At 42.4% G+C, this 17,461-nt stretch overlaps 1 protein-coding gene across 1 annotated transcript in view; it reads right to left on the reverse strand.

Annotated features, from left to right (window-relative positions):
• Positions 1 to 17,292, reverse strand: part of cyp26b1 (cytochrome P450, family 26, subfamily b, polypeptide 1) — a 34,121-nt gene extending 16,829 nt beyond the window's left edge. The window contains exon 1 of the mRNA XM_020657430.3: positions 16,030 to 17,292. Within this exon, the coding sequence (XP_020513086.1) occupies positions 16,030 to 16,233 (204 nt within the window). The 5' untranslated portion in view covers positions 16,234 to 17,292. The remainder of the gene's footprint in view (positions 1 to 16,029) is intronic.
• Positions 17,293 to 17,461: the final 169 nt, after the last annotated feature.

A 17,461-nucleotide genomic window follows, 5' to 3' on the forward strand; every position in this document is an offset into this window, starting at 1 on the left:
CTGAAATGTCTTTGGTCAAGAGGACACGGTCGGTATATTTGCCCTTTTTCTCGTGCTGGGACACACCAGGAGATTGCCAAACAGCCCATTTCAGGCCCTCGCCGCCCTGCAGTTTGAGTAACCCCGCCGTCAGTCAACCCCCAGAGGACCTGGAGCTGGAGTCAGTTAGCGAGCTGACCGGGGTTCAGCTTTGACGCTGACCTCTAAACGGTCCGGGTCACGGCAGAGCGAGAGGGAGCCGACCCCAGAACTGTAAATGGGCTGTTTGAGTGAAAAGAATATATATCAGCCCCAGGGCAGCTTACTGTGTTACACATACACACACACACACACACTCGCAGACAAACACATCATTCACACACACACACACACACACACACACACACACACACGTACAGTTAAAACACACCACTCATGCACACGAGCGCCATATTCATAAAAGTCACACAAAAACGTGCAAAGCAAACAAACACGCAGAGGCCGAACTGCAAATTGCCGTGACAACACTAACTGGTTTGACCCCAGTTTACTCCTGGGGAAAGAGATATGTATGACACACACACACACACACACACACACACACATACAGATAACGTCTGTAAATAAGAAGCAGTACTATAAGATGCTGTAAAACAGTTTTTCCCACATCGATGTACAACAACTGAAACATAAAGGTTAAAGTGCCTTTTTACAAAACTTCATTATATCGCAATTAGAACATTTTGCCTTTATTTGCTCTTTTATTTTGAAGGGGCAAAAACATTGAAACCTACCATAACGCGCGCACGGTTTGTATAAGCGTCCATGTGTGTGTCATTTTAAGCAGATAGTGATGCTTCCAGTCTGGGACACATCTTCCACAGAGGTAGGGTGTTTTATGTTCTTGCAGCGTTTCACTGACTGAAATTTCAGATTTTTATCGTCTGCGATTCGGAGTAAATTGCCGCTTTGAAAACTGCATTGACGTCTTAACGTTACTTTCAATTCAACAAAATTCAGCTACAGTCGCCTACCAACACTGAACTACCTCGACAGCTGCCACACACCGCTCTGAATGAAAAAAATATGGAGAATATTTCTGGATATTCGATTTGAAGTCACATTTTTGCCTTTTATTGATACCTTTCTTTGGAGGAATTGATCCCTCACATGTACGCTTCATTCAGCATGTTTCCAGAGCTCTCCGGGTCCCCTTTAATCATCACGGAGATCCATTAAGTTTAGGAGATAAAGAAGGAAGTGATCAAGCTTTCTTAGAAACTTTCTGTGATTCAACTTCTCTGTTTTACTAAAAAATTAAATCCATCAGAATCCAACTGTGTGGAGAAGATCTTGTAGAATTGTAGAATTGTAGAATTGTGTAGATCTGATCATCGTTATGAGTACAAGCAGGACATCAAATCTGTCATTACACCACATTTATTTCTCTCCTGAGTTATCGGTCATTATGTAATATTAATGTGTGTAGGTAATCAGTAAATAATTACATAATACATTTAGGTAAATCAGATTTATTGCCCTGTTATTCACATTTACCGGAATACGTTTATAATGTCGTCAGTATTTTAAAAACATATATTTTGAATGAACATTTTTTTTGTCACAATATTTTCCGAATTCTAGTCTCAACTTATTCATCATATCCGAGACCTTTCCCAAACCTTTACTGTGATTAAATTAACGTATCATTTACGGCATCGTATGTAGAACCTTTTAATAATCAGTGTTTTACATACAGCTGATTTTGGTCGGCTGTGGACGGGTACAGAAGCGACTAAAGTGACTCTAATCTCGAGCGTCCATCAGACCATCGTCTCTACATTTTTAAACAATATCCCTGAAAACCACCCCGAGTACAAGTACTGTCGGAAAAAATCATTTTAAAACATCGGCAATCAACTGATTTCATTTTCCGATATTGCTCTTTTGTTTATGTTTACTGTGTTTGCGTTATATTATTCTAAATGACGATAATTTTCTTCTTTACTTGTTGCATAATTCAGAACCGAGTGACAACCTGAAGTGTGTCTTCTGGACTGGCATGACTCAAGTAAGCTGAAAAGTTCAAAAATACTTCAACGTTTTCAGACACAGCCCCTCCCCCGCTCTCCCCCCGCTCCCCCCCCCCCCCCCCCCCCCAAAAAAAAAAAATCACAATCAAAGACACAACGACGTCTGAAATCTCACAACTGTTTTTTTTTTTCTTCCAGGCTCATCCCCTTTCGCACGACGCACCTCACATCCTGACGTCTGTGTGAACCTCGGCTCAAATTGAGCACAGATGCCTCGGCCCTCTCCGCGGCGGCTCCGTCGGCCGTTTCATGTTGCTTTTTGAAAAACTCTTGATTGCCAGACGAGCTTTTATAGATGAAAAACGTCGCTAATTAGCATTTTCAGGGCACCAACACGCCCCACCTCTGGTTGTCAGGGCGCTTAAGTTCCTGCAGATGTTAAGACCTTTTTCATGAGGTGTTGACATTAATTCATCCACACTGTGCGTTTTAGGGATTAGCTTTTTGAATTTATCTCTTTAAGTGTTCGTCTTTTCCCGCAGCTGCATTGCATTGTGGGCCAAGTTTTTTGCTACTGTAGTCAGCAATCTCAGCGGTTTAATATCAATGTGCTTGGATTTTTCTGGTTGCAGGGGATTACTGATAGAAGACATTTTACAGTTGAACCTTTTCTGGAGAATTGCCGCCCAAACGTGACCAATCAGGTGAACTTTATTTTGAAAGTCTATTTTTTAAAGACACATCTTCAAATTCCTTCATCTCTCAAGTTTCCTTTTTTCTCCCTCTGTCGATCCGTCTGGGTACAAACTGTTGACCTGAACTGTTTTCACAGCTCCTGTACACTTCCTCTTTTTACTGTGGCACGCACATACACACACAATTTCACACACACACACACACACACACACACACACACACACACACACACACACACACACCAGGTCGCCGGCTGGCCTCTGAAGCCCTCGGGGTGTGTATGTGCGTGTAAGAGAGGGGTTGTTTTCCAAGCGGCATTTTGCTGCCACATGGATGTAGAGTGGTTTAGTATGTCTGCCTGGCAGGCCAGCGCATGCACACGCATACACCTACACACACACACAAACACACACACACAGTCCAAGTCAAAGGGAGTTCCTCAGGCAGCGAGACAAGGCTCCCTTTCACTCTCCAAGATACAGCATCAGATTGGACCGATTGTGTATTTTTTGTGGTGTGTGTGTGTGTGTGTGTGTGCAAGTGTTGATGCCTGTATTACGTGTGTATCACTTCTTACTTTTCTCTTTCCATTCCTCCATATTTTCTTTTCACACTCGCACAATTTGGCAGGTTCTCATCGTCTAATTCCCCACAAACAAGTGAGGGAAAAATGTGCAAAGGGCAGAAAAGTTACCCTAAAACAATCTGTGTGTGTGTGTTTATGTGTGTGAGAGAGAGCGCCAGGGGTGTGGTCTGGATGACATTTAACGTAAAAGGTGAGAAGTGTACACCCGCCTCTCCCTCCCCCAAAATCTGGCAAAACACACACACACACACACACACACACACACACACACACACTTTGAGCACACACAGAGACAGAGCAAGCATGGAAAGTCGTGATGTAATGACGCCACACTCCTCGTGCAGGAGAACACGTACGTACAGAACCGCACACTGGATCACAACACACACTTTTTTTTTTTACACCAGAGTTGTAGACTTCGCCACAGAGACGCAGGCGTCACAGCTTCACACTGATTGAACGTTTCTTTTTTTCCTCACGACTGTAAAATCTCTGTTTGGCAAAAAAAAAAAGCCAAAATTGCTCCCACAACATCACGGCTGATTTAAGCGCCAAGTTCACAGGCGACAAACGATGATGCAAACTGAAAACCATAAAAAGGTTTCTCTTTATGACGCCGGGCACAACTTTTTTTTCTTCTTATTTTCTTACGGATTTGTTTCTTAGCAACAAATAGAGCTGGCCGTGGTGTCACCAAACACGAGGTGCATGAGTTCACTCGTTGAAAATAATCATCCAACAACGACAGAAATCTAAGAGTCCAGAGCACACTTGCACTATTCTTTTTTAAAATTTAGTTGTTGTGAAACAGAAACTTTTCAAGCACTAAAACGACTTCATTTTGAATTTTTTCAAACCGTAACGCCGCCGCAATCGTCTGTGAAGCTTTTTGAAGCAGCCCAACCAAATGCAGACGCTTTCTTACTTTCATTTTCTACCTTAACTGTAACTGTTTATTACATGGAGAATTAAATTAATGGTGCAAACTGAAAATGCAAAGCAGGAAAAGTATGTTACTGTAGTGTATTTTTATCTGTGATAAGTGAATCTTAAATAATGTCAGTAAGGGATTTTTAGAGTATAAAGGACAGGACTGTTTCCGCGGTGAACATCACTGTTTATGTTTGCAAATTTGACTTCTCCTCTCTAAAATAGATTTGATTTTTTATGATGTTTTCATCCAAGTAGTTTTGCATATTTTTTTTAATTTGGTTCATTTCAAACCACAACCTGCTCCGTTTAAATGCTTCAAATGTGGGCTGACACATGCATGATTTTTAGCTGCTTTATCAGGTCGTACTTAAATAAAAGTTCACTCTTTAAAAAATTGACGGCATCTCTAAAGCAGCAAATGACATTAAAAGTCTTCTCATGGAGCACAATGTGAGGGCCGTCTTTAAATCACAAATATTGGGACCACCCCTCCCCCCCCCTTTTTCTACTTTTGGATCTACGTTTTCCAACAAACTGCACAAGACCCGAGTTGCATCATGGTTTGACACATATCGCCGTCTCCTCTTTCTTGAGAGCAGCAAACGCACAAAGAAATCTCCAAATGTGACACAGACTTGAAGTGAATTTCATCCATTTTTTATCAATCTTTTGCACAAAACTTCCCGTTCCCTTCAATGAATAGGAAAGGGGCGCCAAATGTCGCTTCACACTGCAACCCTGTACATTTGTGAGAATCAAACACTGCTGAGATTTGCAGGTTAAGTGAAGGTCATCATGGTGGTTTGATGACGGTTATGTCAGGTTTACACTAATGAGGGTAAAATAAAAGTGCACAGAAAGGAATAGAGGGAATCATTTCAAAGTATGGAGGTTTCAGGGTTGTGTGTCTGCAGTCTGCAGAGGGCTGTTCTTGACGTCTGCTTCCACAGAGTCCCTTTTATATATTTTTTTGAACAGAGATTTATCAGATATTTTACAAGAATCTCAATAAAGGAGCTAGGGAGAAGGGGGAGGGAGATTTTCCTCACTCGCCATCCAAACACATTCGCACACTCAACATTTCAGACGAATGACAAAAAAAAAAAAAAAGATCACAGAAAAATCTGTCTGTCTTCAAAAAACACACACCTCTTAAACGCCCACACACACACACACACACACACACACACACGCTCTGTCCGAGCAGAGGTAGCTAGCGCGCGGGGCCGTGCTAAAAATACCCCCGTCTGTTCTGTTGGGGTTGGCCTGGGGGCGAACCTGGGCCCTGGGCTTATAAATGTCCTCTTTGTAGCTCAGTGGAAATGTCCAACAAATGACTCTTTTATTAGGAGCAAGACAAAAAAACACAGCTAATTATGTTTACTCAGATCAACGCCGCCGCTCCACCAGCACACACACACACACACACACACACACACACACACACACACACACACACACACACACACGCGCACAAGCTAGCTAAAGGGACCCCAACATTATGTGTGTATGGAGGGAGGGGGGAGGGGCAGAAAGTATACATTTGGAGAGGTTTATAAAAGAGAACTTTTGGGGTAAAGAGAGCAAATGTGCAGAAAATAAAGAATCCATAACTGGATCTGATGCAGGCGTCCTGCATGGGACAGAGAATAAAGAGTCGTTAATAATGTGAGGACTATAAATGTTTAAAGGCTGTTTTTGAGTGAGGAATTCATCAAATGTGTCATCCTCCTGCTGAAGACTCTCATTGCAACATGCAAATGTTCAAAATCACAGGCGGATTATTTAGACGTAAAAAGCTGATGTTTTGTAAAATAAAAAAGTTTCCCGCCTGGATTTGATGGCGTGAAGTGTGTTGCTTCAGATATTCTTAATTCAAGCAGCAAATCAGTGAGTCCACTGAACATCTAACATTTGAACTGCCTGAAGAAATTATATTCAAACATCAATTTATACTCCGTCTTGATTGCAGGATTTTTAACTTTAATGCCCTTCTCTTATTTAACCTTTATTAATTATTATCTGTAAAGTCTTGAGTGTGTAGGGGCGTACAGATAAATGAGATTTGTGAGAAATTTGAGTTTAACTGACAGATTTAATTTGTAAATTTCCCCCAGTTCTCTGTCTGATGGAAATTGACTTCTAGTTTAGGTTGCATATTTTAAATCTTAACGTATTTGTGTCTTACTATCCTGAGCTTGTGGGTCAGTTACGTCCTTGAATCACTCTTTTGCTGCAGTTTAATTAAGTTATTATTTTGCTGCGCTTCATGTTAAGCTGAATGCATATAGGAATCAAATTGAATTAGTGCAAGGAGAAAAGATACACAACCCTGACTTATAATTTTCTCTTGAAGCAGCCGCTGAAGGTCCATGAACAAAAGCCGTCTGCAGAAGCGTTGGTCCGTTTGTCGGAGTGCAATCTGCACATCAGTCCGTCTTTTTTACACTGCATGATGAAGCAGGAGCAGATGAGTCAAATACATGTTAAAAAAATGGAAATTACACACTTAAGAGATGTGGAATAATTAAAGGAACAAACAGGATTTCTATCAAAGGGGAGGAATTCAAAGCCGCCCACACTGCTCGATTGACAGGTGATTTTGTTTGTGAAAAAGGTGCAGAAACTCAAACAATTTCACCAAAATTGTCTGAAAAAGTTGAATCTCTGGGAGTACAAATTAAAGAAAAGTTAAACGAAGAGCGGAAAAAAAAAAAGCAGTGGCAGCAGCAAGAAGTACAAGGGAGAGGAAACGAGGTCAAAGGCTGTGAGGGAATTCCTTCTTTCTTTTCAGTTGTCAATCATTCAGTCGGTGCCAGAGATACCAAGGAACCAGTGTGTGAGTTTTAATATGTGTGTGTGTGTGTGTGTGTGTGTGTGTGTGTGTGTGTGTGTGTGTGTGTGTGTGTGTGTGTGTGTGTGTGTGTGTGTTTGAATGGTGCGATAGGTCCTCGACTTGACAATGAACCCCGTCCCTTTGCGGTCACGCCACCACATCAGAGAGACAGAGAGGGGAGACGAAAGAGAGGGAATAAGAAAGTGGGACGAGGAGAAAGGAAATACAGAGAGAGGGCAGAGGCGGGGAAGGAAAAGACGAGAGGAAAAGGGGTCAAGAGAAGAGAGGAGGAAAAAGAGGAATGAGGAAGAGAAAGTGTGAAAGAGGTAAAGCGCCAACAAGGGAGCAAGAGAAAGCAAGCAGAGAGCGTGGCGGAGGAGGCGGAGAGATGGGGAAGGCTGCTCGCTTTAAAAAGACGGATTAACGAAAATGAGCTTCGGATGGTTCAGCCAAAAAACAAGGAGAATAGAGAGAGAGAGAGAGACAGAGGGAGAGGGCGGGAGAGAGAGAGAGGGTTGGCCCCTGACCCGGGGACATTATAGGAAGGGAGATTATGGTTGTTCAAAACTCTCTAAGCACTCACCCCGGGACCCCAGCTAATACCCTGACACACACACACACACACACACACACACACACACACACACACACAAACCCGTTCCCCAACTACAAGCGAATGCAGACATACAACAAGCAACTCAACAAATATTAAATATAATGTACTTCATATATTTCTTATAACCAACAAATTCCAGGAGAAGACTGAAGCAACAGAAAATGAATACTGCTAAAAGAAATCGAGCTAAAAATGCCAAAATGTTGAAATTGCTTTTCTTAAAAGTATTGGATAGTTAGCTAAATGCAAAAGATAAGTGGTTGACGTGGTTAGCTTAAAGTAAGGTTTGTATTGTTGAACTTGTTTTCTAAGAATGAAGGATAAACAGTTGATATCAAATGTAACAGATACCAAAAAGCTTGTTGATAACGGTTGAAACAGTTAGCTAAAATGAAGCTAACGTAGCGCCTACATAGTTGCAGTAGTTAGCTAAAGTGGATAATCTCTTGAAATACAAACAGGAAGTTGAAACAGAGCAATCTAAAAGAAACCTGCTAACTGTTGAAATAGTTAGCTAAGCTTCAAGATAAACTGTTTGATTATATAACTTACTTTTAGATGATGAATAGATATGTTTATAGTTTTCATGGTTCATAACTGAGCGCTAATAACTGTTAGCGGGATGTTGCTGGTTTGATAAAAGGTCCGTTGCATTGTTAAGGTTTTGTCTGTTTTTTGATTTTTCTTGACCGTATCAAGAATCATTATTCTACCCATATACTTTGCTTATTTAAACACAAAGTTTAAATAGGGTTCAAAGGCGATTTATCCTCCTCGCGCACACACACACACACACACACACACACACACACACACACACACACACATTGAGAAAAAGAGCTTAACATTGTGCTCTGTGCTCGGCCAAGGACAAGAGTGTTGTTCGCAAGGAGCGGTGTGTTCTTGGGGTGAAAGAAGGGGCTGCCAGCACCTCCTGCTAATCTGAACAACAGGAGGAAGAGGAGGATGGTAGGGATGGAAGGATGGATGAAGAAGGATGAAGAATAAAAAGGCACAGAGATAAAAGAGGGTAAGCGATACTTTCACCGAGAAAACTTTTTAGCTTGTCGTCGCTGGAGGCTTCACAATCAAGCCGGTCCGAGCAGCAAACAAATTTAATTTCCTATGATCTTTTCTTAACTGAATCGTGTTCATGGAGAAATGATCTTAGGGAACAAATCACCGCAAGACAATGTGGCATGGAATTAAATATGCATGCAAGAAAGTGAGGAATGATGACATGATGGCACAAAACACGATGGATGTAATCGGTACGAAAATCTACTTTCTCGACCAAGACAAAGAAAAACTGTCGAGCAATTTATTTGTCATCAAAAAGGAGAAAAAAATTGCACAAAGAACATCAACGACATCAAAAGCAATGATCCATAAAGATGGCAAACAGGGTTGAAAGATGCAGGGAACGATAAGAGTCCTTTTGGGATCAAGGGTCCTGCCTTGAATTTCAACTCGATTATACAACAGACATGTACACAAGAGCAAACACACAAAAATATAACTCATCAATGAACTTCAGCATGTCTCTCTAACTCCACACACACACACACCTATAGACTCTGATAGAAAGGTAAAAAAGAAAGTAGGACTCAGCTTCATTGTGCTTGTTAGCGCATGTTACTCCTGCAGGCTTTAACTGTTTTTTACACGTGCACTCCTGAAAATTTCTAGAGAATTTCAATAAAAAGGCTACTCCTGAAATCCTCCTGATCCGTTCACACATGCACCTCACAGTAAGGACATAAAGTCCGCTTTATGAGAGATATTTGCCTTTAAATCAATGCTATGTGTTGTTTTACATAATCACAATATCAGAGTTTTATGCATGTGTGAAAGCGCTATATGTGTGCATTCTGTGACTGTGCATATGTAGTCGTAGTATTTCCATTAACCGTGTGTGTGCCTCAGGACTGTATAACCGCAGCTATGCAGCACACAGAGAGCTGGACTGCAGTCATGGAACCGTCTATAGATGAAGCCACCGGGCCTCACAAGCCGCGCCCTCAAAAAAAAACAAAAGATCCCCACATGTGCAAGCTCTCGAGGTGATCAGAGCAAGTCTCAGGATTTTTAATCTTTTAGCTGCCCGACTCTGCGTCACATTGTTTTGGAGCAGTCGCCCTTGAATCAAACCGTGCATTTGTTGAAACGGTTAAATTGGCACTTTTTTGTGAGCCGGAGCAAGTTAACAAATCAGAAACAACTTTTTTTATTTGCTAATCAAAAAAAGGCGCCTTCAAAATCTTGTGCATTATCTTCCACCTGTCGTAAAGCGCTGCAACCACACAAGAGCCAGTCACTGCTATTTATCACCTGACTCAGATGTCATTTTTTGTGTAACAATTTGCGCCAACATTTGCGCCCCAGGGGGTCATTGGCTTCAAAAAGGTGCGGACAGACGCACAGGAGGCGTGTTGCTACACTGAAGATGCAGAAAGCAACCAAGCTGGTGTAAAGCAAATTGAAGCATTTGCTAATAGGACTGTGAGAGCATTTCTTAAAAAAACGCCAGAAAGGGGGCGGTCACCAAAACCTCTTCCACTCCTGCTCAACTTCAGGAAACCAGTTTGTAAAAGTACTGCCAGAAGGAGCCGGAGACAGCAGGACAGGTGTTGAAGAAGAAGTAAAAGAAGGAGAGAGAGAGAGAGAGAGAGAGCTGTCATCGCTGTGTGAGATGAGAGAGTCTTTTGGTCTGGAGGACTGTTATTACTCTGCCCACCGTCATTTACACTTCATCACTGCAAAACAGAGACCAGCAGACAGGCTGGCACAGAAGGACGGCGCATTAGTGCGTTTGCATGCAGTGTATGTACGCTGGTGCAAATTATAAAAAAAGGAAGAAATAATCACTGATAACATTTACACATTCTGCACAGAATATCCTTAATGTGTGTGCGTTTTCAAAAACTTAAATCACAAACTCACAGCCTGAGTCTCAGTGCCATGTGTTCATTTCCTCCGCTCTGACCCAGATTCAGTCCAGCCTGTCTGCACCACATGTGTGTGTGTGTGTGTGTTTGTATTTGTGTTTGTCCTGTGTGTGTGTGTGTATGTGTATGTGTGTGTGTTTTTGTTCAGTATCAGGACCAGACCAGAAGACGATGCATCCAGAATAACAGATCGGAGTGAGCATCCTTTTCATATTTGTCAAAGAAGGGGAAACTCTTACGTTGGCGTTCCCTGATATTAAAATATGGAATATATCACATTTATAGGTGTTTAACTACATTACCCAGAAATCTTTGCATTTTTATAATAACCTGTAAACAATCCAAAATACCTAAAAGGATTTAAAAAATTTTGAATAATGTTGTTCATCAAAACTACGACTGGGAGTTTTGCACTTTGGAGACCCCTAGTGGCAGCATTAAGTTAGGCCCCCTTTAATGAACTTATTTTTGGGTCTATCTGCCGTGTCGGGACGTTTTTCCTCCTGCAGCGGGATAGACATATAGAGCCAATCATGGGAGAAGGCGGGACATAATGTTGGGATGGATTTGATTGGATCGTTGGTTTAGTCGATGCTTTTTAACTGGTTGGAAATCAGTAAACGCCCCTTTTGCACAGAAGGAGACGTCAGACATTTGAAATGTGTTACAGGAAGAGAAAATACAATACTATAAATAATATTTTATAAAGATGATAAAACATGAGATGAGATAATGCTGTACTGGAATAAATTTGGCAGCTAAATGAACATTAAACACAGGAACGCTGGATCAGAATCGGGAAAATGTGTTTTTCATTTCATGGGAACTTGAAGTACATATAAATAAATTAAGCTAACTTTTTAATCTTTGGCTCCACCCTTTCATCTGTACGTTTGGCCAAGGTGTTTCAGTTTTAAAATCCACCAAATTTTTAGAGTGTATTCCGCCTAAAACGTTTTAGCTGATACCATTTTTGCACTTCAAAAAAAAAAGACTAAAGACTAAACTAGGTTTTAGAAAGTATCCAGACATTTAAGTTAACGTGAAATGCTCGGACCTCCCAAATAACAGAGCAAAACCTTTTTTTTGTTAAATTGAATTTCATGCCAGGTGTAAATCTAAAATAAAAGCTATTTTTACCCTCCCAAAAATCGTGCATTCGCTTTGTGAATCACCATCGAGTTGCAGAAAATATTTGCTATTCTCACATCGAATGAACGCATTAAAAGTGTGTTCATGACCTGCATTGTTCTGAGTGATGGAATCTGAACGTGCACATGCATCGGAGCGTGCCGAAGTCCGTACTCTGTGTTTATATTTTTGAGAGCGTGCACCTGTATGAAAAGCACGAACTGGGTGTGTAGATTGTAAGATTTGAGTGCATAACTAATGCGTGTTTATCTTGAAAATGTACATGACTTTGCTCTGTGTAGGTAGTGTTTCAGTGCACGTGAGTGTGTGTGTGTGTGTGTGTGTGTGTGTGTGTGTGTGTGTGTGTGTGTCCGCTCGGTAGTGAGGCTCCTGCTTGGCACAGTCCGTTCACAAAGCTCCGGCTCCTAATGAGAGCAGACAGGTCTTTGGCAGAGTGACCGTAAAACTGTTCCTAACTGCGGATCGCTTTAAAATGGACCCGTCACTGAAACCTGCTGCTGCATGTGTGTCGGGTTAGATATTCACCGTATACATACTCAGGTTTAAGCAGAAAAGAGGGTTAATGGAGGGAAATGTGGACGAGACGTTTGGAGAAGAACGAGAGCGAGTAACGGACTGAAAAGAGAAGACTCAGGGAAATGTTGAAGCATATTCTCTACGTTCAGCTATTCCAAAAATCAGAAGAACTCAAACATGCAAACTCGGGAATCAACTTTTTTAAACGCGTTTAAAAGTTGAAGCGAAGATCAAGTTGACCTCACAGCGAGTCGCAGCTCTCAGAGTGTAATTTTCAAGGCAGCTGTTTGGAACAAGCTTCAAAAAACCAAAACGTAAACTAGCTTGAAGCAGCGCTTAACAAAAACAAAAGAAAAGTTTGGAGGTGGTGGAGACCAAAAACAGAGCCAGAAGAGATTTCTCGCTTGATTGTTTTAAAAAGATACTGAATATGTGCTGAATGTGGTACATTTAGTTAGAATATTAAATACAGTGAACATGTTGACACACAATGGAAGAGAAAACTACATCAACTAGAATCACTACGACAACACTGGTGGTCAGATTGTTTCCCATAGCGACGTGCGAGTGTTGCTGATGACCGACATTTGGGCGAGAAAGAGACCCAACAACCACCTCCTCTTGACCCGTTTCCTCTTTTTCTTTTTAAGATACAACTATAAAGACTTTTTTATTTACATTTAGAGAAAGACTGTTTAACAGTTTAAAAAAGAAGAACTTTAAATTACAGCACGTTTCTTAAACTTAATTAAAGTTGTTATCTGCAGAGAACGAGACACGACAGTCTTCTGCTGTCAGTTTATTTTAAGTTACAACAACTTTAAATGCTTAAATATTTTGTCAAAATGAAAACAATTTGACGTCTAAAAGCTGTCGCTGTGAAATGATGAATGATGTCGCTGAATTGTCGTTAAAAAGCCACGTGTGTGAAGCTAGGTTTAAATTATGAGTTTATATTCATAATTTAACAGTTTGCAGTTAAACATCAAACATTGCAAGATTGAAATATACCTGATGATATTTAAATCATATAAGACATGTTTTTTTTTTAAATATCTAAACATGCCAAATTAAGTAAAACACACTAACATATCATTTCTCACACGGTCATGTCAGCACTCTTAACGTACTCTAAGAACAAATCACAGATAAGAAAACTTAGCAGGATGTCAGAAATTGTGTAAGTGGGGCTCTGGTAGCCTAGCAGTTTGATGCATGTGCCCTGTGTACACAGGCATTGTCCTACAGGCGTGCGGCCTGGGTTCAAATCTGACCTGTGGACCCCCTTCATTCCCCACTTTCTCTATCCCAAATGTCTGGCTCTGTCCACTGTCCTATCTCTTTAAAATAAAGAGCCCAAAAATAAACCTTTAAAAAAAAAAAACACTGTGGAAGTTGGGTTTTCAGAAACACGTTTTCTTCTACAGAGCGGTTGCTGAATGAGGATTGTTCTTTGCTTGGTGCTTTATTTGACCTCCAAAGTGTCTCATCTCTAAATATTCTGTTTCTTCCTCAACCTCGATTTTAATCAAAACCATTTCTGTGCAAAAAGAAGAAAAAAAAACAACGTTTGCAGCTTCAGTTCTTCAACTACAATCAATTGATGTGTGTGCTTCAGTCCTTCAGAAGCTCCCCCCCCCCCCCATGAGACGACTTGTCTCTGAGCACGTCTGACATGTCGTCTCCACGACCAATCAAGCAGCAGACTAGCAGCTGAGACATGAAACAGCATCTGGGAGAGAGAGAGAGAGAGAGAGAGAGAGAGAGAGCGAGGGTCCTCCATCAGATCTCCATCTCCCAGTGATGCTTTCCCACAGCGCAGCCGAGGCTCCCGGCTGCAGCCGAGCGTCTCTATCTCTCTCCTCTTAGTTGAGTTAATTTATGAGGCATTTCATGGACTACATTAACTCATTAACTTCCCTCCAGATAAGACGGAGACCTGACAAACACAGGAGCCAAAAAACAAACAAACACAGGAGCCAAAAAACGCTCCTAAGTTTTCTCCTCTTGTGGGGACGTTTGGTCCTCATAAGTATAGACACACTCAATCTGACAGACATGCAGATTACCTCCCTACCTCCCCCCCGCTCCATAAACTTGGCCGTGGTCCCCGCTTGCATTCCGGGAACGCGTCTCGCTCGGTGTCAGATGTTAACGGAGAGTTCAAGCCCCCGCACACGGCCAACGTGCCTCCGCTCGCTTGACTTTTTTTTTTTCTCCCCACTTTTGCTTTTTTGGAGGTTTTTTCTCTCTCTCTCTCTCTCTCTCTTACTTTTTTCCCCTCTTTCTATTTTTATTTTTTCCCATCACACCCCCCCCCCCCCTCCCCCCTTCCTTTCTGTCCGCACGCCCCTGGGAGCCATCATTTCGCGCTGACAACTGCTGCTTTAGTAGCGGGACTCTTGCGCTGTCTGGTGAGCTTTCTTCTTCTATGTTTTGATCGAAACATGAAGATGCAGACACATTCTTCACGCGTGGTGCAAAGGATTCTGGGACATTTGCCGATTGATCAGATGCACAAAAAAAAAAAACAAAAAAAAAAACAAGAAGCTAATTAGACGATCAAAACAAATAGAGAAGTGAAGCATCTCAACAAGGAATGATCAATAAGCAGCTTTGCAGCACGTGTCAGTCATCTTCCAAGAGGAGGAATCTGAAGGTTTGTGAAACATGCGGCATGTTTGGGAACTTTTCTTTGGCTGGAGCTGAGACGAGAGGAGGAGGAGGAGGAGGAGGAGGAGGAGAAAAGAGAGGGAGTCCGAGGTGTGCACTTTACCCTCACCTCACCCTTTCACCCATTTGCACTTCACTCTGACTCTCGACATAAACTAGCACGTGCTTTCTCCCTATTCCTAGCTGGGACTGAGAATACTTTGAAAGTTTGCCAAACTGTTTCACATTCTTGACATTTTTTTTTTTTTTTTTAAATATTCAGAATGAAAACTGAAACTTCTAGGAAGCAGCGAGACTGATTCTGAGTTGTCAGCGCAGAGACTAGTCGCCGTCACTAATTGGCCTCCGTATCAAGATAAGAGTCGATAAACTATCAGCCAGACTGCAGCACGGGAGGCTGGATGACCCGACGCGCTCCCGTCTGAGACAATAAAAAGAAAAGTGATCTGATCGGCCGCTGGAGCCACGGCAGAGAGTGGAGAGAGAGAGATTGGCTCTTTAAACTAATCAAAAGTGTAGTAATGAGTGCGTCTGTGTGCATCAGAGACGCGCAAGAAGATGCAGAAAACTTAAAAAAAAAACAATGTTGTACTGGATATAAAGATCAAGCTGAGAGTAGAAAAAAAGTGAGGGGGAAAGCGTCACTGGATATCGAGCCAAAATTGTAAATATTTTTAAATTCTCTGTGAAAAATGCGCAAAATAAAAGTTCTGTTGCGTCCTTGTTTGAGTGTTGAGCATCAAAAACTGGATGATGGAGACACATTGTGGCTATTACGTGAAATTAAAGTCTTTAATTATTGTCCTGTTGCACACTCACTCGTCAGAAACTTTCACATGTCAGACTGAAATCCGTCAAAGTGAAAAACTGATCAATGAGCTAAAAAAATGTCCGAAATGAGAATCAAGAATTCCTCACAGAGTGAAATGAAACAGATAAGAGTGATTTCATCATACTTGGATGGAGTCAAGTCCCCACTCAGACACCGGGGCAAGCGCTCAAACAGTCCCCCCCCCCCCCCCTTCACCCCACACTCCTCCCCGTCCCGAGTGCGCGCTTACCTGCAGGAGCCAGTGGCAGGTCTCGCCGATGAAAGGGAAGCCCATGGATCCTTTGGGCATGGGCAGCTTGCAGTTTTTATCCCGCGTGGCCGTCCACCGGAGCTGCCACAGCTGCTGGGAGACGGCGAGCAGCAGCGCCATGGACACCAGGCACGCGGCCAGGGTGGCCAGAGCCGAGACGAGGTCGAAACTGTCGAACAGCATGATGATGATGGAGGAGAGGCCCGGCGTCCCTCTGGAGCTCTGGAAGACTTTAAAAAAAAAAAAAAAAAAACAGGCAGATCTGGATCCTTCGGGATGATTCAAAAAAAAGTTGGATGTTCTGCGTAAAAGCGCAGCGCTCCTTTACGCACTCCAAAAAGCCTCCTCTGGAAGTGACAAGAGGCGGCAGAATGAATGAACCGTGTGAAGTGCGAGTTTCCACTCTTCAGGGGGAAAAAAAGTTAATCTCTGTCTTTAAATAGTCACAAAGTGGTTTTTCTGATGTCCTGATGAGTGGAGGAGATGCTACAGGTGAGCCGCGCTGCCACCTCTGCTGTGAAAGTGGAAAAAGTGAAACGCTTGGAAACTCACTCTCTGTATTAGTGATTTAAGCCTTTAGGACAATCAACACACGGGGCTGGTGTTTGAAATCTCATTTTTGGGTCTCTTGTGTGGGTCAGTGAGGTAAAATAAAAATCTGAAAAAAAAAAAAGTCTGGAACTTTTTTTTTTTTAGCCAGGCGCAAAAAAAATCTCCAGGTGACACGTTTGTGTCAGGAGCTGGGTGAACGTGGGACACGTGGAAAAAAAAAAGTGAAGCCGAGCCCCTGGAACCAACAAGCAACTGCTTTACTTTTCAAAACTTCCCCCAAAAAAAGATGGAAAAGATTTGATTTTTCAAATGACAGGCAAACTCTTCCAGGGATCGCGTGTCTCTCAACTCCAAATTCTCTTTTTAATAAAACGAAAAAAAAGAAAGGTGTTAATCTCTCTGTGAGGCACGAGGAAGGATGAAGCAGAGTGAAGACTTAAAAAGATCCGTGAGCGTGCAGGAGTGAGAAAGATGCGCAGGAGATGCTCAGAAGCCACCGTCCTCTTTCTCCTTCTCTTACTTTCTGTCGTCCACTCTCTTCTCTGTGTACCTTTCTGTTTCTGAAGGGCTCCTCTCTCTCTCTCTCTCTCTCTCTCTCTCTCTCTCTCTCTCTCTCTCTCTCTCTACATATACAAGTCACCCTCAGTAGTGTGTGTGTGTGTGTGTGAGTGTGTGTGTGGATGCGTGCGTAAAGAGTGTGTGTGCGTCAAGCCAGAGGCACCAATGAGTGTTTATATAGTGCGGAGGCAACTGGAAGGCGAATAGGCGGCCAAGGGCTCCCGTCGCCCCCCTCCAGTCCCCCCCCCCCCCCCCCCCCCCCACCCCACCTCACCCCAGTGTCGGCTAGAGGGGGAGAGAG

Source organism: Labrus bergylta, chromosome 22 (genome assembly GCF_963930695.1).
Source record: "Labrus bergylta chromosome 22, fLabBer1.1, whole genome shotgun sequence".
NCBI classification, from domain to species: Eukaryota; Metazoa; Chordata; class Actinopteri; order Labriformes; family Labridae; genus Labrus; species Labrus bergylta.